The sequence below is a fragment of the Rana temporaria genome, chromosome 2, assembly GCF_905171775.1.
Source record: "Rana temporaria chromosome 2, aRanTem1.1, whole genome shotgun sequence".
Classification (NCBI taxonomy): domain Eukaryota; kingdom Metazoa; phylum Chordata; class Amphibia; order Anura; family Ranidae; genus Rana; species Rana temporaria.
This window is the reverse complement of record NC_053490.1, coordinates 459888462-459911219: the sequence shown is the minus strand read 5'-3', so window position 1 is coordinate 459911219 and position 22758 is coordinate 459888462. Positions and strand designations below refer to the sequence as shown.

At 43.5% G+C, this 22758-nt stretch overlaps 1 protein-coding gene across 6 annotated transcripts in view; it reads right to left on the bottom strand.

The window, feature by feature from the left end:
• ABR (ABR activator of RhoGEF and GTPase) overlaps positions 1 to 22758 on the bottom strand; it is a 612111-nt gene that overhangs the window by 34853 nt on the left and 554500 nt on the right. Inside the window, exon 1 of one of the 6 annotated variants that reach the window (XM_040338592.1) lies at positions 3044 to 3545. The exons of the other annotated variants lie outside the window; for them this stretch is intronic. Coding sequence (XP_040194526.1) covers positions 3044 to 3205 — 162 coding nt within the window. The 5' untranslated portion in view covers positions 3206 to 3545. Of the gene's footprint in view, positions 1 to 3043; positions 3546 to 22758 lie in introns of those variants that run through there. 6 annotated transcript variants of the gene reach the window in all.

The window sequence follows — 22758 nt, the reverse complement described above, 5'->3', positions numbered from 1 at the left end:
TTACAACCAACTTTTTCATTTTATTCTTTACAATAGATGGCAACAGAGCAACAATTTCATACTATTACATCACTCATTTTTTTAATACCTGGTGCAGATCAGCTCAGCTATAACACATGCCACACACAGGAGACAATTGTTCAGTTCCACCACATGTGCCAGATGCTGAAGGCATTTTATTTTTACAGAAAAGTTGGTCCTATTGTGATTATATTGAGGATAAACAGTCTATAAAAATTAACAAAGGAAAGTGTGTCAGCAAGTCAAACCAAGATCCATGGGGGGGGGGGCAAAGTTTGAGCCTTGGTAGAATGCATACGACATGCCTCTGTCAGCTGCCCTCCACATAGAAGGGATAATCCACGTGTGTCGGGGGGCTAGGCTTTACATGCCTGACATTGGTGGCACGAGTCCAACATTTCAAGGATTTCACAGAATGGGGTGGCACACATGTCTGACCATACTACAGATTCTCAGAACAGCTGCCCATCACACCAGCTGGCGTCTGCCCCCATTATCGAAGAACTGAGCTATGTTCAGACACAATGACCAGTTCTCTTACCCGAGTAACCCAACAATTAAGGATTACTCCGGAGGAGTTCATCAATAGAGGAGCTCTGTACCGTCACGTCTGGCTGCTGACTGAATGCAATGCGATACTGTATAGATCCTGCATTGCTGAATGGCAGAATACACCCCTGATACCAAAGTCACTACAGTCTGAGATTAAAACCATGCCCTCCTTATTCTCAGATAGTGAATGGTAACCATGCAGTATTAATGCTCTGTATTCATAGTTCTCAATGGCTTAACACTTCATATGTTTCAGCAGCTGCATGAATATCTACAACTGTAGCTGGCTGCTATATACAGTAAAACCTTGGTTTGCGAGCATAATTCCTTCCACAAACATGCTTGTAATCCAAAGCACTTGTATATCACTTTTACAGGGTATAAAGGAGAAGAGAGGCACCTCTAAAGCCCTGTACACACGATCGGATATCTGATGGAATCTAATCCGATGGATTTTTTCGTTGGATATCCGATATCAGTCTTGCCTACACACCATCAGTCCGACCGTGTCAGAACGCGGTGAAGTAAAACACTACGATGTACTGAGAAAATTAAGTTCAATGCTTCCGAGCATGCGTCGACTTGATTCTGAGCAAGCGTGTATTTTTGACCGATGGACTTCCACACAGACGATCGTTTTTTTATCCATAGGAAAAATTTAAAACATGTTCTATTTTTTTCACCGATGGAAAACAAAACGATGGGGCCCACACACGATTGGTTTGTCCGATGAAAACAGTCCATTGGTCTGTTTTCATCGGACAAACCGATCGTGTGTACAGGGCTTTAGTGTAGCAGTAAGTTGCTAAATGTTGCACCTTCATTAAATGTAACCATATTGCTAAAGTTAGAGGCTCCTCTCTTCTTTTTTATACTCAGCTGTGACGCTACTCTTATATCAAGACATCGCTTGTATATCAAGGCAAAATGTATTAAATCATTTTGCTTGTCTTGCAAAACGCTCTCAAACCAAGGTTTTACTATACTTTGTTTCCAGCAATCATGGTATCCAATTCAAACAAGGGGAAGAGCTGTACACGGAATGAAGGCTCACATTTTAGCTGATACGCCTTTTGCAGCCCTGGCTGGTAATAATTAGTACAACACAATCCAGATGCAAAGGGGTCAAACATAATGAGAACATATATGTCATATACACATAGCACACTGATAATGGGAAAATACTAATGCAATATAAGACGCCATAAAAGGAAAGCAGGTAAGCACAACTATTCCCAGATGAGCCAATCGCTATGCAAATACAAAACAATAAGGCTGAATTATAATTAAACAGGAACTAAAGTTAAGGTGTTACCCATTTATTTATTCCCAGTGTTGTGCAAATGATTTCATTATTCAAATAAAGGCTATACAATTAAACTTGGTTTCTTATTGGCTACAACAGGAAAAGCCCTTTTTATTTTTTTCCTTTTGCTCCAGTTTTTCTTAGATGAACGACAATGTATGCAAATAGGTTGGCACAGATTCCTGACATACATCTGGGAATGGGCACGTCTCACAGACAATAAAACCTGCTTCTGGAATGGAAAGGCAGCGCCTGATTTTTTAGCATTCTTTATACTGGTATGTTTGTATGCTGAGCACTGCAGCTTTCAATGTGCTGTGAAATAAAGGCTACAATGCATTACCCAGGGCGCGCTGTACTGCGCCATCTGTCTGGGGCTCACCTTGTCAAGCACAAGAAGGCATTATTTAATTTACTCAACTAGCAAAAGGAACTGCATCTAATCGAAGTCAAGTGTTTGGGTCTGAATTTCCTGCGAGAGGAACATCTGAAACCACAAGTGTATAAAAGCCAGGCCATTCGGCGGTAGAAGAACTGGAAAGATATTGGTTGCCATAGTTTGTATTGGGAAACAGAATTACAGCTCAGATCATCTTACTGGATTCAGAGCCCAGCCTGATGGAAAGTAATCTCACTGTTTCCAAATGAAATCTCAGGGATTCTTCATCATGCCATGTCTGCCTAATGGAGACTGATGCATGATAACAATTACGGTGGGGCGGTTCTATAAAAATCACATATGACAAGCTTGGATATTGACCTGGCAAGAGATCCAGCGTGTTTGAAGGATTTTATCATGTAACTATTAGTCTCTGCTGATGCTGCAGAGGCGGACAGAGATAACCTGGCACAGCGTGGTACTGCCTCAATGGGGAGATCACCGACATACACAGAATGGTCAGGTGATGGGATTATAGTCCAAGGGTCTGGATATGTAATCACATTCATGTGTGTGGCTAGTTTGAAGACCACAACAAAAAAGTGATGCGTATAAATAAAGTAACCCATATCGGTCAGTAAAGCACCAATAGTTTGCTATAGACTACTGCATTCACTCATCATTGCCATGCCCGCCGCCTTATTCTCTAATCCTGAACATGTAGATTATTTCAGCACATAAAGAGAAGGTCATTTCTATAAAGTTGATAAAACAAGTCTTATTACCTTTTGCCTGAGAAGCTTGTTGCGTACTCGCCCCCAGAGCCGGGCCCCTGTGTTGGAGGGCCGTTTAGCCCCCGCATCCTGTAACCTTTCCAGGCAGCAGTGCTCAAGGTGTTCACAGACAGAGTTCAAGTTGCAGTCTGTCTGCATGATCACCTCTGTCATGGTTCTGTGCAGGTAGGTGCTCCTCCTTTGTTCCTTACTGTTGTGTGTCACAGAAAGTGTCCTACCTTCTCTGACACCTGAACACAGCCACCCGTTCCCTGTCTCCTACCCACCAGGTTAATGCTCTCTGCGTAGCTGTCACTCCTCATTCCTCATGCACAGCCCACTAATCCTTTCTTGCACAAGAGCAAACCGGTGATCAGGTATATATTCAGGTATATTCCGGTCAGCCTGCAGGGAGATCACAGCTCAGGTTCCCAGGAAGAAATAGAGCACAGGCGTGCAGAGAACCCCGTCCAGGCTGAAGGATCTGTGGAAGTGAGTGCACAGCCTGACATAAGGGGATTCAGAAGGCAGCCCTCTCTATTCTCCATACTCCTCCTCCCCCCAGCTCTCCCCTTCCATGTCTTAACTGTTTGGATACCACACTAAGAAAAGAAAACTTCACTCAGCAAAATGGATATAAATTACAGAATACTACTGAGGAAGATCACACCTTTTTATCTAATTTACAAATAAAATAATCTGTTCATTACAACATTGCTGCCTCCTTTACAGAGTACACTGTCCTATTCCCATCAGCCTGTGCTGCCAAAGGAGCTTACAATCTAACCCAAGACTGGTCATCTATAGCAGCCGGGTCACCAAGGTTTACTGAACTGTTCAAAGTTTAAATGATGTACTAGAATGAACTAAACTGAAACCTTTATGCAAATTTACTAACATTGTGTTCAGAAGTAGAATCCCTTTAACCACTTCCTTACTGGGCACTTAAACCCTCCTCCTGCCCACTACAATTTTCAGCGCCGACGCATTTTCAATGACAATTGCGCGGTCATACAACGCTGTACCCAAATGAAATTTTTATTATTTTTTTTTCACAAAAATAGAGCTTTATTTTGGTGGTATTTAATAACCGCTGGGGGTTTTTATTTTTTGCTAAACAAAAAAACATGGAACATTTTGAAAAAAATGAATAAATTATGTTTCCAAGTTTGTTATAATATCTTGCAAACAAGTAAATTTTCTCCTTTATTGATATGCGCTGATGAAGTGGCACTGATAGGCACAGATAAGGCAGCATTGATGGCCACTGATGGGTGGCACTAATGGCCACTGATGGGTGGCACTAATGGCCACTGGTAGTGGACACTGATGGGTGGCACTGTGGGCACTGATGGGTGGCACTTGTGGTCACTGGTAGGCACCACCATTATTCAGGTGGCACCTCTCCTTCATTGGGACCGATGTCACTCTGACAGTCGCCGGTGATCGGCTTCTTTTTTTCTCCTCCCGCTATAAGCGGGAGGAGACAAAATAGCCCATTACCGGCTCTGTATACATCACATGATCAGCTGTCATTGGCTGACAGCTGATCATATGGGTAAGGGGTCGATCCCGACCCCTTACTCCAGTCAAGTCTCATTGACTCGCTGATCACAGAGTGCGCTGCAACCCGAACATCCAGGTGTCCGCTCAACGCTAATGAGGAGCAAAATCGCACCGCACTGAATCGCACAGGCGCGTGGACCATGTCCCTGCATGATTCAGGTGTGAACCAGTCCTTATTCACAAATAAAATACTGAATCTGTGTTTACTACAACATTGCTGCATCTTCCTTCACGAAGCACACTGTCTTATATCCACAAGGCTGTGCTGCCAGAGGAACTTACAATCTAATGCTGGGTATACAAAGTTTTTTTTCATTCAACCATCTGATGTTCGTGTGGAAATCTCCCCACTATTGTATTCAGACAGCCGCCAGAGAACATTGATCAGTTTTAATGACTGAGTGCTGATCGGATAATGTTTTTCCAGCATGCTCATTCCACAGAAGCCAGTCGTGAGACAAGGAGCTGTGCACACGGGCTTGAAAGTTGGCAGATTCCCACCAGATTCCCACCAAACTGATTTTTTCACGCGATTTTTGGCCCGTGTGTACCCAGCTTAACCGATTCATCTATATTAAAAGTTTAACTGATAACATACTGGGATGAACTACAGGAACCAGAAACCTATCTAAAAAAAAATTCAGAAGGTAAATGCCTCAGGCCCCGTACTCACGACCAAACATGTCTGCTGAAACTGGTCCGCAGACCAGTTTCAGCAGACATGTTTGGCCGTGTGTTGGCCCGAGCGGACCATTTTCGGGCGGATCGGACAGGTTTCCAGCGGACAACTGTTTCCTGGACTTGCTTTAAAACAGTCCGCTGGAAACCTGTCCGCCCGGACATGTACGGTCGTCTGTACAGACCTACCGTACATGTCCTGCCGCCCGCCATCCCTCGCATGCGTCGAATGACTTCGACGCATGCGTGGAAGCATTTCAAAGGCGGGCCGCCCACGTCGCCGCGGCGACACCGCGTCATCGACGCGGCGACACCGCGGACACGCCCCGCGTATTGTTTACGCGCGGACCTCTGTTCGATGGTGTGTATAGCCATCGAACAGAAGTCCCCGGGCAGTCCCCGGCCAGACATGTCCGATGGAAACGGTCTGCAGACCGTTTTCATCGGACATGTCCTGCCGTGAGTACAAGGCCTTAAAGAACAATCCCACCCTTTCCAAAAAAAAGACAATACACCTGTTTTGCAAAAATATGCAGTTACAAGTATATATACACAGCGAAACCTTGTATTACGAGCACAATCCGTTCCAGGAGAATTCTCTTAATCTAAAGCACTCGCATATCAAAGCAAGTGTCCCCATAGAAGTCAATGGAAACTAAAATTATTTGTTCCGCATTGACTTCAATGGCATGCAATACGGTATTGTGGCCAGAGGTGGTGGGGCGCCGGAGAGCCTTGGAAACACCCGGGAACAAAGTATTTCCGATCGGCTCTGGCGCCCCCGCACCTCAGGCCAAATGCGGTATTGCACACCCCATTAGCTTGAATTCTGCTTGTTTTGCGAGACAACACTCGCAAACCGAGCCAGAATAAAAAAATAAATAAAAATTGCTCGTCTTTTAAAATGCTCGTTAACCGCGTTACTCGTAAACCGAGGTTCCACTGTATATATTTTTTGCATTTGAACCTGCAAAGCATTACACCCTTGACCAGTGGATCACTTGTGCAACATGCTGTCTCCTGTAGACTCTTAAAAAAAAAAAAAAAAAAAAAGGGGGGGGCAGTGTTTGTACAGAAGTTGATCTACCAATTGACTTCTGTACAACCACCATGTTGATTTTTCCTGATCGATCAATGTTGCTATAGCACTGATCATTGTATTCTGACAGTGGGAAAGTCTCCCTGCTTTAAAGAGAAACTTCAGTCTGCTCACATAATTTGTAATAAAAACATCTTTGCCATTCTGAAGCTTCCCTCCAGCCACTTTGCATATTATTTTATATATACTGTGATTCTGTACTTGCCACATATGGTGCAGAAATCTCACTCCGCTGATTCTAGCCACAACCATTTTAACTGTGGGCAGCTGAAGCTGCTGCCTCTTCACTTCTTGGATTTACACAGAGACACACATCCATCTCTGCAGCTCTTATTGGCCCTCTTATGACTCTCAGGAGAGAGAGAGCTGTGCATGTCATAAGCCTAGGCTAATGACCAGACAAGAAACAAGAAGTGGGCTGTATAAGGTATTTAGTGGCAGAAAATAAATGTTTTACTATCCAAAGTTAAAACAACAAGGGCAGAAAAGTTAATAGACGGAAAGATGAAAAAATTACTGAAGGTCCACTTTAGGGAATACAACGGGAGTGATTCCCTCATCCACATCGTACTATGGATGGAGGAATCGGGTCATTTTTTTTTCCAGTCAACTCGCTGGTTGAATGAAAAACAAAAAGGACTAATCTATGGGCTGCCTTAAAATGTCTCTTGCAAGTTATACCGAACAATACAAGCTGGTTATAGAATCATGTGTATAATCCTGCTCCAAGGAAACTAAAAAAGGTAATACAATTTGTTTGGGCCCCATGCACACTGGGGGCCAGATTCAGGTAGGGAGCGCGTATTTGTGTGCTGGCGTAGCGTATCCTGTTTACGCCACGCCTCCGAAACTTTGACAGGCAAGTGCAGTATTCAAAAAGCACTTGCTCCGTAAGTTGCGGCGTAGCGTTAATAGGCCGGCGTAAGCCCGCCTAATTCAAATGTGGAAGATGTGGGCGTGTTTTATGTAAATTTATTGTGACCCCAAGTAAATGACGCTTTTTCCGAACGGCGCATGCGCCGTCCATGAAAGTATCCCAGTGCGCATGCTTCAAACGACGCCGCCACGACTTAAGCAAACGACGTAAAACGTGAAAAATTTGAAGCGGTCCCGACGTCCATACTTAACATTGGCTGCGCCTTCTATAGCAGGGGTAACTATACGTGTAAAAAGCCTAACATAAACAACGTAAAAAAATGCGCCGGGCAAACATTAGTTTCTGAATCGGCGTATCTACCTAATTTGCATATTCGACGCGTAAATATACGGAAGCGCCACCTATCGGCCAGCGTAAAATTGCAACTAAGATACGACGGCGTAAGAGACTTACGCCGGTCGGATCTTAGTCAAATCTATGCGTAACTGATTCTAAGAATCAGGCACATAGATACGAAGCCGCACACTCAGAGATACGACGGCGTATCTGGAGATACGCCGTTGTATCTCCTACCTGAATCTGGCCCTGGGTGTTTAGCCCCGATGGGGTTCTGGCGTTAGTGGGCAGAGAGCACAGGTGCACCTTCCAGCCCCACTGATGGCAACCTGTCAAACTCTATGAGAGACTGACAGCTGATGGGGCTGGACAGTGTGGCCATCGGTACTTTAGGCCAGTATGCACCGAGAGCAAATGCCCAGAACAGACTGGCATGGTATGCTTTTAGGTAATGCTGATGTAATGGGAACACAAACCTATAATGGGGGTTTCTCTACACTGAATGCATAAGAAGAATAGACCTCTTGACCAAAATCTGGGCTGATAAACGGTTTAGACGATGCTCATTCCGTGGCTCTTCTGTCATAACATATGAAAGGTTTGTTTGCTATTGGCCAACAAAGTGAATCTGTGGCCAGGCTAGGGACATTTAAGTATTTACATATTGTTAACAAGCATTAAAAGGTATTGGCACTATTTACTTAGGGAAACCTTGCACTCACATGTGATGGTAACGTAGTGGTATCTGTCCCGAGTATAAGTCTCCAGCTCAATCATCATTGCCAACACAACACTGCTTACGGTTTTGTGGGATGGAAGAAAACAAATGCTTGGCTGAGCACTCAGTGTGCAATGAAATAAAGTGTTTCCGCCCTTGGTGTCAGGGGGCGCTTACAAAGTGTTCCTGTCATTAGTCCTGTTTGGACATTCATGAGTACATGGCCGTGCAGTCACACACTACCAATGATTTTGGCAGAAGCAAGTTACGGTACTTACACAAGTTTGAAAACAGAATCGCTTGGGAAAAAAAACGTGAGACATTCTCTGTGTGATGCAATCTAAAACAAGATGAGCAATTTCTGCAGTCAGACACCGGAGCCTAGAGGTTCCTTTCAGCTTCCAGTGTTTTTTTGTCAGTTTCATTGAACAAGCTAAAGTTAGAAGCTGATTGGCTACCTTTTTAACACGATTTTGCTCTCTCCAGTTTTAGTAAATCAACCGTAATAGCTTTAATGATTACTGAAAGACCTTACTAAATTGCAACATATAATATCAAAACAAGAGATCCCATAATGAAAAAAAAACACCCCTCAAGTAAAACACTCTTCTGCGGTTTCAAGGCATGCCTTGGCAGGGCAAGGACACCATCTGCATGTGACCAATGACAACTATTCGAAATTCCGGAGAGCAAGTTGTGAGATTTCTGCACTTCCAAACAAGCTTCTCAGTGTAACAGTAAATTGTAAACTTGTATCATATTTAGATGTTGACTAGTTGGAAACATCTTGCCAGTGTTTACAGAAAGATTTACACAGGAAATAACAGTCAATATACATGTATACTGCTTGTGCGGCGCTAGTGCAGGGGGACCGCGGAGGGGGGGGGAACGCGCAGCGGAGAGCCGAGCGCGGGGGGGAACGTGCCGCAGAAGGCCGAGCGCAGGGGGACTGCACCGCGGAGGGCCGAGCGCAGGGGGACTGCACCGCGGAGGGCCGAGCGCTGGGGGGAACGCACCGCGGAGGGCCGAGCGCTGGGGGGAAAGCACCGCGGAGGGCCGAGCGCTGGGGGGAACGCACCGCGGAGGGCCGAGCGCAGGGGGAACGCACCGCGGAGGGCCGAGCGCAGGGGGACTGCACCGCGGAGGGCCGAGCGCAGGGGGACTGCACCGCGGAGGGCCGAGCGCAGGGGGACTGCACCGCGGAGGGCCGTTTTGTGTAAGGGTGCAGACCTGGGGGGGGGGGGTGTCCGACGCCCCCAAAAAGTTTAGCACCAGCTGCCACTGATAATAGGTGATCTCTAAACCTCTTCTGTACGGTAGTAAGTAAAAGTCCTTGGGCCTCAGAGCCAGGTGAGGTCAACTCAGTCCTGGGAAACAGTGTAGCTTTTAAGAGTCTGTAATCTAAATTTTCTCATCTTATCATTGAGTGTTTGTGAGTTTTGGCTGTGCTGGAGAAATTGAAAACCATCCTTCCTATTGCAGAACTTGAAACCTACATGATCCGGACTTAATTAACAGTGGACTCCTATTTCACATCAATACAAACCGCGAGACTGCAATCTCCTGCACTTAGCAAGCAATAGTGCTGATATTAGACTGATATCAAGTCAAATAACAGAACTAGCCAAGAGGAGGTAATCATGATTTGTAAACCATAACAAAGCTGACTTTATATTAACAAGCTATTACACTGATATGTCTACAGGCCAAAGGAGAAAGAAATACATCTAGATGGTGAATTCCGCATGGCAATGTACGGGGCGATGGTGGTGTTACAAAGTGCGGTAACCCATAGCATTTATCCAGATATCAGATTACTGTAGCCAGATCAGATAAGAGCCGACTAGCTTCTAAGAGTTGCAGCACTTTGCACAACATTTTTGAACAGGCCTGTAAGTACAGACAGACGTGAAGTGCTTCTTGCATTCCAGTTCCAAGTAATACATGGCCAGGGACGTTCTGCCGGAATATATATTACCACCACGGACAAACAACACAGGTTGCCTCCTCTTCAACAGAAAGGTAGATAGAAAGGTGATCCAGCAAACATGCTGCAAGTGGAAGCAACCCATTAGAATGTATTTTTTGTAACAAGAGAAGAGAAGCTGTCTGCAAAGTTCTTACAAATGTGAGCATATGTCGTCCTTACAAGTGTTGGTGAAAGGAGAGGACTGAGGGTGAAGAAGGTGGCATCTGCTCATTGATGAAGGGAGATAGAAGGACTGACAACGGCAGTCAGGTCAGCTTTTCTAATTTGTTAATTTCGAATATACATTATTTTTATTAGTGCCCAACATGGGCTAACACAATAGGAACAAACATACATGAAAGGACATTCAAAAAACAAAAAGAAGGGGGGGAAGAAAAAAAAAAAAAGGGGAAGGGGGTGGGGGAGGAAACTGTCAACATCATAAAAAAGAGGGAGGAATAAAACAGGATTCATGTACCGTATTTTCCGGCGTATAAGACGACTTTCTGGATGCAAAAAAATGCATCCAAAGTCGGGGGTCTTATACGCCGGTGACAGCCTCCGTGCTGCGAGCGTCAATGATTTAAAAGCCGCTCCTTCTCCTCAGAGTGTCCTGTGATAGGCGGAACACAAATCTTCCCAGCAGCGCCTCTGTTCTGTGTTCCTCCTATCACAGATGCCTTCTCATCCTCGGACAAGATGAGAAGACAACCGTGATAGGCGGAACACAGAACAGAGTCGCTGCTGGGAAAATGTGTCCTGCCTATCACAGGACAGTCTGAGGAGAAGGCGCGGCTTTCAAATCATTGACGCTCGCAGCACAGAGACTGTCATGGCCTGGTAGTCGATTCAGAAAAACGTGAGTGATTGCACTGTTTTCACAGTGGGGGGCAAGTGATGGCACAGTGGGGGGCAAGTGATGGCACAGTGGGGGGCAAGTGATGGCACAGTGGGGGGCAAGTGATGGCACAGTGGGGGGCAAGTGATGGCACAGTGGGGGGCAAGTGATGGCACAGTGGGGGGCAAGTGATGGCACAGTGGGGGGCAAGTGATGGCACAGTGGGGGGAAAGTGATGGCACAGTGAGGCCATGTAATGGCACAGTGTGATTTGAAAAAGCCTGTTTCTGTCAGCGGTTCTGGCTACCCCTCAGCTCCCAGAAAGACTAGCAGGAAGGGGGTAGTCTTATATGGCGAGTATATCCCAAAACCAACATTTTCCCTGGAAAATTAGGCGTTCGTCTTATACGCCAGAAAATACGGTACATGCACAAAAACGTTGGTGTATACAGTATCTATTGACAAAAACCCCAATAATTGGCACAGTGGGGCCAAGGCCCCTGCCATACAAAAAGCCTCCAGTCATAGGCGACAAAGGTCAGAAACCCGTCACCTCACCCCAGCAGAGCTCCATCTCCCGAGGTGGGGGGATGCGCAAACTGTTGGCTCTATATAAATCCTGTAAAATAATAATATCAGACATAACTGCGAATCCGCCATGCAGGCGGTGTAGAATGCCAACACAAAAACAACAACAATAAGCTTTAGGAGTAGTAACTTGACAATCAGATTATCTGTAAAAATTTACATCAACGTTACAAACATTAGAATAAAGCACAACTAGTATGTAGAGTATTGGCTATTCTATTAAGGAGAGCGAGTTTTCCTTAGAGAAAAGCCTATGTGGCGTATTACTCCAGGTGCTGTGTACAGTTGTACAGGCGGATGCAAAAAAAATGTTCTACTTTTTAAAATAAACCCATATGCTAAAGGAGTGTTTACATGAGCGCAGATGTATACCTGACTATAGCCTTGTACAGCCATTCAAGTCTATGGGCAGCACATGGGCATTCTGGGCAGGGGAATCTGCCAGAATTTATGTTGCACAATATGGGATGCCTCTGTGCAAGAGGCCTAATATGGGTGGTGCCACTGTTCACCTAAAAATGCTTGTTGCCTGGCTGTATTGCTGAACTTCTAGATTTAATACTTTTAGAACCACTGACATAAAAAAACAAGAATGGGGGGGGGGGGGGGGGGGGGTCAATGTAAAATCAGAATACCTAATCTGTAAAGTTGGTCTGGGCCAGTGATGTAAAAAGTACTACAGCCAAAGTACCAGTATAAAAACCAGGCAACCTGCATTTTCAGGTGGTGATAGTACAGCCATGCGTGTCAACCTGCTGTCCTTATCACAATACATGTTTAGAATATAAATATTAAATATCAGAAAGAATTAGCAGACAGAATATTATGTCATTCATCAGGCTTCAAAAATGTCACATATCAAGAATAAAATTAGAATAGCTGCATATTTTGCAACAATAATTTTTGGATCTGAGAGCGCGCAATCCTCATAAATGAAAATAAGCAGCTCATCTGACAATTCCATAAATTAAGATTAAATCCTACAACTCATAACACTTTCCTTTCCCAAACTCGTATAATCTTTCTCTCATTTATAGTATCTCACAAAAGTGAGTGCACTCCTCACATTTTTGTAAATATTTTATTATATCTTTTCATGCGACAACACTGAAGAAATGACACTTTTCTACAATGTAAAGTAGTGAGTGTACAGCTTGTATAACGGTGTACATTTTCTGTCCCCCTCAAAATAACTCTACACACAGCCATTAATGTCTAAACCACTGGCAACAAAAGTGAGTACACCCACTACATTACATTGTAGAAAAGTGTAATTTCTTCATTGTTGTCACATGAAAAGATATAATAAATTATTACAAAAATGTGAGGGGTGTACTCACTTTTGCGAGATACTGTAGGTGCTCTGTTTTCTGCCCATTTTAGGTAAAAAGCTATAATAAAATATACAAGTGTAAATTGTACGAGACCCCTACAAAGATAAGACAAAGAAGGGGAATAAATAACATTGTGGACACAGAGGGGCATAGTTATTATTTATATACATGCAACAAACATTCACTGCAGATGAATCTTCCTAATGTTTTTTCAATGACAGGAACAGATTTCCCACCAGTGAATGTTTGGTGAAAGTCACATTTACTGCTTTATAAAATATGCCCCTAGAAGTGTACAGTGGGGATCGAAAGTTTGGGCACCCCAGGTAAAAATTTGTATTAATGTGCATAACGAAGCCAAGGAAAGATGGAAAAATCTCCAAAAGGCATCAAATTACAGATTAGACATTCTTATAATATGTCAAAAAAAGTTTGATTTTATTTCCATCATTTACACTTTCAAAATTACAGAAAACAAAAAAATGGCATCTGCAAAAGTCTGCAGAGTTAATATCTTGTACTGCCCCCCCCTTGGCAAGTATCACAGCTTGTAAACGCTTTTTGTAGCCAGCCAAGAGTCTTTCAATTCTTGTTTGAGGTATCTTTGCCCATTCTTCCTTACAAAAGTCTTCCAGTTCTTTGAGATTTCTGGGCTGTCTGTCACGCACTGCTCGCTCAAGGTCTATCCATAGATTTTCAATTATGTTGAGGTCAGGAGATTGTGAAGGCCATGGCAAAACCTTCAGTTTACGCCTCTTGATGTAATCCCCCGTGGATTTTGATTTGTGTTTAGGATCATTATCCATTTGTAGAAGCCATCCTCTTTAACTTCAGCTATTTCACAGATGGCATCAAGTTACCATCCAAAATTTGCTGAAATTTTATTGAATCCACTTTTCCTTCTACTCGTGAAATGTTCCCTGTGCCACTAGCTGCAATACAACCCCAAAGCATGATTGATCCAGCCCCATGCTTAACAGTTGGACAGAGGTTCTTATTAAATTCTGTGCCCTTTCTTCTCCAAACGTACTTTTGCTCATTCCGGCCAAAAAGTTCTATTTTAACCTCATCGGTCCACAGAACTTGTTTCCAAAATGCATCAGGCTTGTCTATATGTTCATTTGCAAAGTTCAAACGTTGATTTTTGTGGTGAGGACGTAGAAGAGGTTTTCTTCTGATGACTCTTCCATGAAGACCATATTTGTAAAAGTATCTCTTTATAGTGGAATAGTGTACCACAACTCCAGTGTCTGCCAGATCTTTCTGGAGGGATCGTGCAGTCAAACGTGGGTTTTAAATTGCTTTTCTCACAATCCTGCGAGCTGTTCTGTCTGATATTTTTCTTGGTCTTCCAGATCTTGCTTTAACTTCCACTGTTCCTGATGACTGCCATTTCTTAATTACATTCCGAACAGAGGATATTGACATCTGAAAACACTTTGCTACCTTCTTATAGCCTTCTCCAGCTTTGTGAGCATCAACTATTTTCATTTTCAGTTTTCTAGACAACTGCTTAGAAGAACCCATGGTGCTGATTGTTGGGGCAAGGTCAGATGAGTCTGGGCATTTAAAACCTTTGAGATTGACATCACCTGGTCTTCCCAGACGATGATTGAGAACAATCCATGACACTGGCAGGTCTCAGCTTTGCAAAGGGGGGCAGTGCATGCTATAAATTCTGCAGGGTGCCCAAACTTTTGCAGACGCCATTTTTTGTTTTCTGTAATTTTGAAAGTGTAAATGATGGAAATAAAATCTAACTTTTTTTGACATATTATAAGAATGTCTAATCTGTAATTTGATGCCTTTTGGAGAATTTTCCATCTTTCCTTGGCTTCGTTATGCACATCAATACAAATTTTTACCTGGGGTGCCCAAACTTTCGATCCCCACTGTCAGGGCCGATCCGCCCTATAGGCTCACTATGCAAGCCGCTTAGGGCCCGGCAAAGTTGGAGGGCCCCCCAAATTACTAGAGGTCCCGCCTGGTGTGAAGCCATTTTCACATGTCACATGTGAGTCATGTGACATGTCATTTTGCTTAGGGCCCCAGGGAGGTCAGGATTGGCACTGCCCACTGTATATGCAATAAAGGAAGCAGTACAGCCAGGCCAGTAGTTACCTATAAAACATCATATGAAGGGAAAACTTATTGACCAAGCACAAGATATCTGAAGTGCTGATGGAACAGTTTGTGTCCTACATCTACTGTCTTTGCTGATTTCGAAACACTGCGGAAGCATACGCATAGTGCATAATAATAAAGCATTGTCTGGAGATTACCATCTGTTTTTGGGTGAGCAGAAAAGTGTTGAAGCTTGGCCAGGAAAATAGCAGAGCCTAAGGTAGCTAGCTATTCATGTCTCAATAATTGTCTTAAAATATTTAAAGTGAACCAGTCACCGATACACAACAGAAGCCACCATTATGTCAGTTCATTAAATACTCAATGCTTTGTATAACAGTGAGGATGATCGGTTTTAGTGAACTGATGATCTAATATCGCTCAGCAGTGCAAATACAAAGACTTTAATTTATATCCAAGGCTTTCCTGTCTTCAGACAAGAGATGAGAGGACCGGGTATTGCATTAACATTTGTGTAATCATGCCAAATGAAAGCTTTTGTCTCCTGTTAACAATTTCTGGCTAGGAAGCTTATTTGATTGCCCTTGAATGGAATTAGGCAAGTCTAAGGCATACAGGAAAAAACATTGCCCCAAAATAACAAGTTTAACTGACATCTTCATTTGTATAGAAGCACTTCATACAGAAGCATGCAATTTCCTTTCTTTGAGAAATGTTATACGTTTCTTATTTTATATACACATTACTCATCATCAATATCACTGTTGGCCAAGGTGTGCATCTCTAGAGGTGCACAGTTCATATTCCTGGAATAAGCACTTTAGTATCCAGTATCATCAGCTGGATACTGGAACTTATACGATATGTAGATATTTGCCAGCACACCAAGGATCATCAATTTCGTCCAAACGTTTTTTTATTTAAGAAAGATCACATCACAAAGCAGTGTTCGGAGCCACGCGGGACCTCTTTCGTCAGTCATGTTTTACATGAGTACATAGAGATCCCAGCACAGCTACAGAACTGACCACTGTGTGTTCCCCTGCTTAGTGTGGTCAGTTTTAATAGGAAAGTAGAGGGAGTGGCAGGAACACCGGGGATTTCACACAAAGGAAGCAATACAAAGAGAACAGGACACTTTCTCATAAAAGTACATGGTACAGCAGGCACATACCGGTATCAGGATAAGGAAATGCTGGGGTGACGAACATTTTACGTTAAAGGAGAAGTACAGCCAAATCCTGTTTGGCTGTACTTCTCCTATGTATCACAGGAGCGCAGTTCGTTCTGCACTCCTGTGTCCGATATTCAACAGACAGCGGACATCAGCCAGATCAAATCCAGGCTTGGGCAAGATCGCGACAAAAGAATTGGGATCCGCCCACATCTGGACCGGCACCTGGATCAGCCTTTCAGGGAGTCGCTGAGAGCCTAAGCCAGCCAATCCCGCCCCCTCCACCCCCACAGCCCAGTGAAGGAGGGGGCAGAGCAGAGAGCGGTGACTGACAGTCGTCAGCTCTCTGCTTACAGACCAATGAGAACTGAGCGACAGGCCATGTTTGATCACTCGATTCTCAGTGTTGGAGCCAGCCAGGGATAAATGCTGCATCCACCCAAGTATGATTCTGAAAAAATCCCATACACCTCTTTTAAAGCAACTTTTTAATAAAATAAAATATATAAAAGCCGATCATTATCAGCTCATCAGAACCCCACCCCCAGCAATGTTATATGATTTTCCTCAACTTAACTTTTATTGCTCATTTTGGTTTGCTTGAAAGTGTAGAAAATATATATTTAAAAATACGAGGGACAAGTGTGAGTGTGCCTAGGCACTTCTGTGCCAACAGACTCATAGCTGAATATCTGTAGTATATGAGACACTGCTGACTGCCTGGAGATTTGGCTATATCATTATTATTTTTGCCTACTGATCTCCTTGCTGGGCGCTTTGACATGAGGAAGCAAAGCCCTGCCTCTACCAAGGTGACCACCTCCACCCAGAGACAAAACAAAGCATGGTGATTCAGTAATAGGAGAGCACAGGCAATTCTGGCAAGTGGCAACTAATCCTTTGCCTGCCTTTTTTGACACACAGAGTTCATTTCATTGTAAAAACACCATCAAAAACCATCAGGATCATTTATACTACTAAAAACAAGGGTGCAAAACATTTAATGCAGCTCCATGTGTGAAAAAAAAATCAATTTTATAATTCCTCCATTTTGTAAAGTAACCTTTTATGCCTGAACAGTTCCTTACTCCTCAAATAACACCAACATTTTTATCAATTTTAAAGTAGATCAAATATTATATTTTCCATTATTCTAGTCTGTACAAATGTACAATACAAAATTAAGTGAATACAGAAATTGTAAAAAAAAAAAAAAAAAACGACCCACCCCACCCCTCCAATAATCCCATGCTGTGCCCCTTTGTATTTTAACAGGATTGGTTGTAAATCCAGGGGGACCTCCACCCTCTGTATAATCTGCCGGAGATGCAATCATGTTTCAGCTTCAAACAAAATTTTCTGCAGAGAAGAGTTAATGGCTACAAAACAATGTTTATTTACATGCAACGTATTGCCTTTCTTGCTGTGGAATTGCGTGAGGTTTGTTAGGATCATATGTGTTTTATTCCCTTGCCGTTGCCCCCCTCCCAATCCTCAGACCCCGGTGAAGATTTGCCACTGTTTGTGATATCAACTCCTGACTGTAGCTGATAACAACGGGCACGGCCAGACAAAACCTCTGTGGTACTCCCCTTGGATACATTTTCCTTCTGAATCTGTGACAAAAAGAAAGCGCCATGCGGCTAAATCCAGCGTAAATAAAGGAAATGATAAATCTCATTTGTTCAGGGAATCTGCTTAGTAAACTGAGAAGAGAGGATTTAAAAATAAAATGATGCCAAGAGCATCAAAAGAAAATATTCCCTATTAATAACCTATCAATGCAGCTAAAAATAACAGCAAATGGTATAGTACAGAATGTGGATGTCTTGCCAGTATATAGTAAAACCCAATGATTTATCTTGGACCTTATTGATGTTTGTGAGTGATTTTCCTTAGTTCTTCTAACTGTACAGTATTATTATTAGAATTCTGGCCTACTAAGGGTTTAAGTCTTTTGTGGGCGACCTAAAAAGAAACGTGTCCCTAGAGTGGAACTACACTGCATCTGAGCACCACAAACCAAAACATTTTTTTTTCACTAATTTATAATAGTCAAAGCAAACTCATCCATCCATCTACATGTCTTAATGCTTTATTCTGTTGAGAAATCACTTTGAACACCCCCCCCCCCCCCAGCATTTCTGGCCGTGACTATTTAGAGTAAGGGCAGATGATTTGTGTAACATTTTTTTCTTGGAATCCATCTGCCCTTCGCTCAGGCATACAGACAGGAGGGTGTGCTTGGCTAAGAAATTGCCTCTGTCCCTCCTGAAGACTTCTGGGATGTATGACATCATTTGCCTAGGCCTGGAAACAAGGAAGTAACTGAAGAATGATTGATGCTTTCTGAATAAATTGTGACCTTCATTGCTGCTTACTTATTCCAGATTTATATCTCAAAAAAGACCTGAAGCCATGTAATAAAAATGACAGGCAGCTAGCATTTTCAGAAATGGTAATAAAAGTTGTCCACTCCGGCCACGCCCTACGCGTTACGTCACGTGACTTCATCAGTGTCACCCCTTTTTTTTTTTTTCACTTTTTATTTTATTGTATAGACATAAATGTACAGTGTCACATGTTAAAAACATCCTATTCCTTTATCAATGCTAATCCGTTTATTCCTCTTGCCGAAAGGAAGAAAAGAAAAGAAAAAGAAAAAAAGCCCCCATCCCATCCCCCCCCCTCAATTCCCTGCACCTTCATCAATTCCTCCAGGTTCCCGACTCCCTGAACTCCTGCCATTTCCCCCATATATTCCGGAATCTCTCCATTGAGTCTTCTTCTATGTGGATAGTTTCTTCTATGACTCAGAGTCCCCTGATGAATCACGTGACATAACATACTTTTTCAGTTTATTGAACATTGAATTTAGTAGCCTCCATTCGTCAAACACCCAATTATTATGATCAAGGTGTACGATTGTTTTCACATTGAAGCAATAGAGACATTGCGCAAGACCACTTTTTCACCATTTCTATTCATTATAAGTGTACTGTGAACACATTAAGAATTGCAGCATTTTTACAATTATATTTTTGCCGTATTCACTCGTTTGATTTATTTTATTGAAGTTTTTCATATTTTATATTTTCACTACCTGGTAGCGCAGGGGACAACAAATACGTTGTCAAATACAAATACAGAAGCAGCCCATGTATAACTACATTTTAAAATGTTTACATAAAGTAATGAGGTACAACAGTAACAGAAAATGTTAAGAAAGCATCAAATGTCCCAGAAAGGTCAAAAACAGAGGTGTCAAACTCTTATTTAATCGTGGGCTGCATCAGCATTGTGGCTGCCCTCGAAGGGCTGGCTGTATCTGCAAAACTAGATGTCTATAGCACCACACAACCCCATTACATCAAATGTGAAGAGCCAACACCATCAGAAGGCAAAGTTCCCCACCCTCCATTACATCACAGTGCACCCTCTTACCCGCGCCCGGAAGTGACGCTGACTGCAGTCCATAGTGGAAATCTGACCTCAGCCTGTTAGTTCCGAGGGCGCCTCGGTTCCTGCCGCCGCTGCTGCACAAGGAAGGACATCTCCACGCCGCCTGCACCAGGACATCGTGCTGTCCCCGGGGATTCCGCGGATGACATCCGTATTTTTGCTTATACTTACATCTACAATGTGAGTAGGTTTTTCACATGCTTTTAATTTGCCTCGATTAAACTCACTTGCTACGGTTAGAAGGCGCTGCTTTTTTGTCTTTCTTTGTCCCTTACCGTGTGCTACTGCCATGAGGAAGCTGGGGACAGAGATAGGAAGCAGAAAGTGCAGGGTCTGGAGGAAGACCAGAGGGGGGCTGGAGTCAGCAGCTGGGAAGTGTTGAATGCTGAAACCAGGGGAGGCAGACATGAGGGGGTGCTGCAGCTACACAGAGAGTCACAGGATCTGTAGAAGGAATCCTGTCCCCTCTGCTTCCTACTACTGAGACAAGGTGGGGAAAGAGACAAGAGGGGTGCTGCCATTGCAGAAGAGGTGTGAGCAGGGCCGGATTCCAGACAAGGCCAACAAGGCCAGGCCTCGGGGTGGCAGTGGGTGCAGGGGCGGCACTGCGGCTGAGAGGAGAGGACACTTTCACTTTCATATCAGGAGTTCCCCCCTGTCATGCGGATGGTGAGAGGAGAAAAAACAGAGGGAAGAGGAGGGCGAGATAGTTCTTGGCAGCAGCAACCCCCCTCCCAGTTCTCAATGTCATTTTGTCATTTTCGGCAGCCGCACCCCCCAATGCTCAATGTCATTTTTGGTAGCAACACCCCCCCGCTTCTCAGTGTCCTGCCGAAAAAGTCCCCCCCGTACTGCGCAGGCGGCATTGAAGGACCCGGCCTTGGGGAGGCAAATGGAGTAAATCCGGGCTTGGGTGTGAGGGCCACATGAAATTGCTTGGTGGGCCTTGTGTAAGACACGTGGTCTAAAGGTTTCCACACTTATCAATAGGGGTGCAACGGATCGTCACCGATTCATGATCCGAACGGGTCACCCCGTTCAGATCGGCACACCACGCGCTCCGCGGAGCGCTCCGGAGCCTTGGCCGTAGGAAAGTCCCCGGCTTCAGCCTAGCTCTGGAGCGGCGGCCATCTTGCTCCACCCCAACCAACCATTACAGTGTTTACTAGTGTGGGGGCAATGTTAGACTGGAACAGTGATGGTGATGACGAGTTTTTTGATCCATTGCACCCCTACTTATCAATGTATATGGTCCTTGAGGGATGGGCTGATCTGATCACTGCGTGCTGCGGTAAGGATAATACATAAGCAGAAGAAAAAAAGAACAGACCTAAAATAGGAGATAGGAGGAGCGAGAAGGGGTAGAGAAAAAATGAGAGAGAATGACAAGGAAGCAGTGCGGCGTGTCCCCCTCTGTATTGCAATAAGGCCATAAACAAGCATTAGTCTACTGCACTGGATAGCTACAGATATCTTGAGTTTTAGTCATACATGATGACTCCTCATTTAAAAAAATGTTAAAGCAAAAAAACAGTAGCAAACACAATAATTAGCTTGCAAATAACTTGAAAAGCTAGGAACCTCAGTGCCATTTTTTATTTATTTTTTTGTTCCCGGATTATGATTTTTCCATGACATCATGGCCAAGTCTTGCCAACTGCAATTCTATGGCCAGTAGCCAGCAAGTGCATTCCCATTGGACAGCGGTTCAGCAGTTGATGGAGCTTAGTCGCTTGGTCAAAGAAAGTCACACCCCAGTAACAACGTGACATTTTTGGCTATTAAAGGTAATAGTAGGCACCTTGTAGTAACCCCTCCTAGGCAGGACTTCTACAATTAAAAGATTACAAAAATGGAGTACAGGTCCACACCTCAAACTGATGTTCCATAATATTTAATCACATTGAACCCAATAGGATGAAAATGTAATTAGGGACAAATTTCTATTTGGATATCTAGCAGTATAATTATTTTGATCAATAAGAACAAGGGAAAAAAGCATGCGATTCAGGAACAGTAAAACACAAAACAATGAGCCCAGGTTCACACTGGGCTGCAGGAGTGAATCCGTGCGAGTTCAGGTGAACTCGCACGATTTCACTCCCGCTGGCAGTCTCGATTTTGGCCACGATTTCAGAGACATCTATGCAGGTTTCTGCACAGATGTCAATGTAAATCGCGGCACGAAATCGCAAAAAGTAGTACAGTAACTACTTTTTGAAATCGATGCAGCGTCGCACTAATTAGGACGGTGCCATTGCCGACAAATGCTGCCGATTTGAGATGCGATTTGACATCTCAAATCGCATCTCAAATCGTACCAGTGTGAACCAGGCCTGAAGGTAAAATAAAGCACAAGGCTGACAACGTGAAATTGTTTTTTTTTTTTTTTTTTGCATGTCCCAGCTTTGTGATTGTGAACAGGGACAAATGAAATCCACATTTAAAAGGAGAAAAGGAATCCAGAACTTCTCTCTTCAGAAGAACAAATGCCCAAAAGCCACATCTGCTTTCAATCACAGGCTCGAAATCCCAGATGGGCCAAAATCAGTCATGGCGAACTGAGGCCAAGGGAGCTTTGGCAGGAACTCGTCACCAGCATAAACTCTCCATAAAGAATTTGACATGCAAACACGACACCCCCTGAGACTTGCTGAAAACACCCAAAAGTCCCCTTCAATTTTCCTGGCCACTTGGAGACACACTCCAACAACAATCTATGCAATTAGGAGAGCTAGTGTAATGTAAAAGCTAAATGGTCTTCCTCCATCTTCATCTAAAATTAAGAAACTTACACAAAAGCACATTTTTCAATGAAAAGTCATGTTTGAATATTGATGTGCCTAAAAAAATCCTACATTTTTTAAAAATATTTAAAATATACTTTTTTTTAATACATTAGCCTAACTGAACATTAGGATGAACTGCTTAGAGGGTATACAATCTACCTCCGAGGACTTGCTTTTTAGGTCTCCTGTACACTGGGGATTTGCTTTTCTCCTC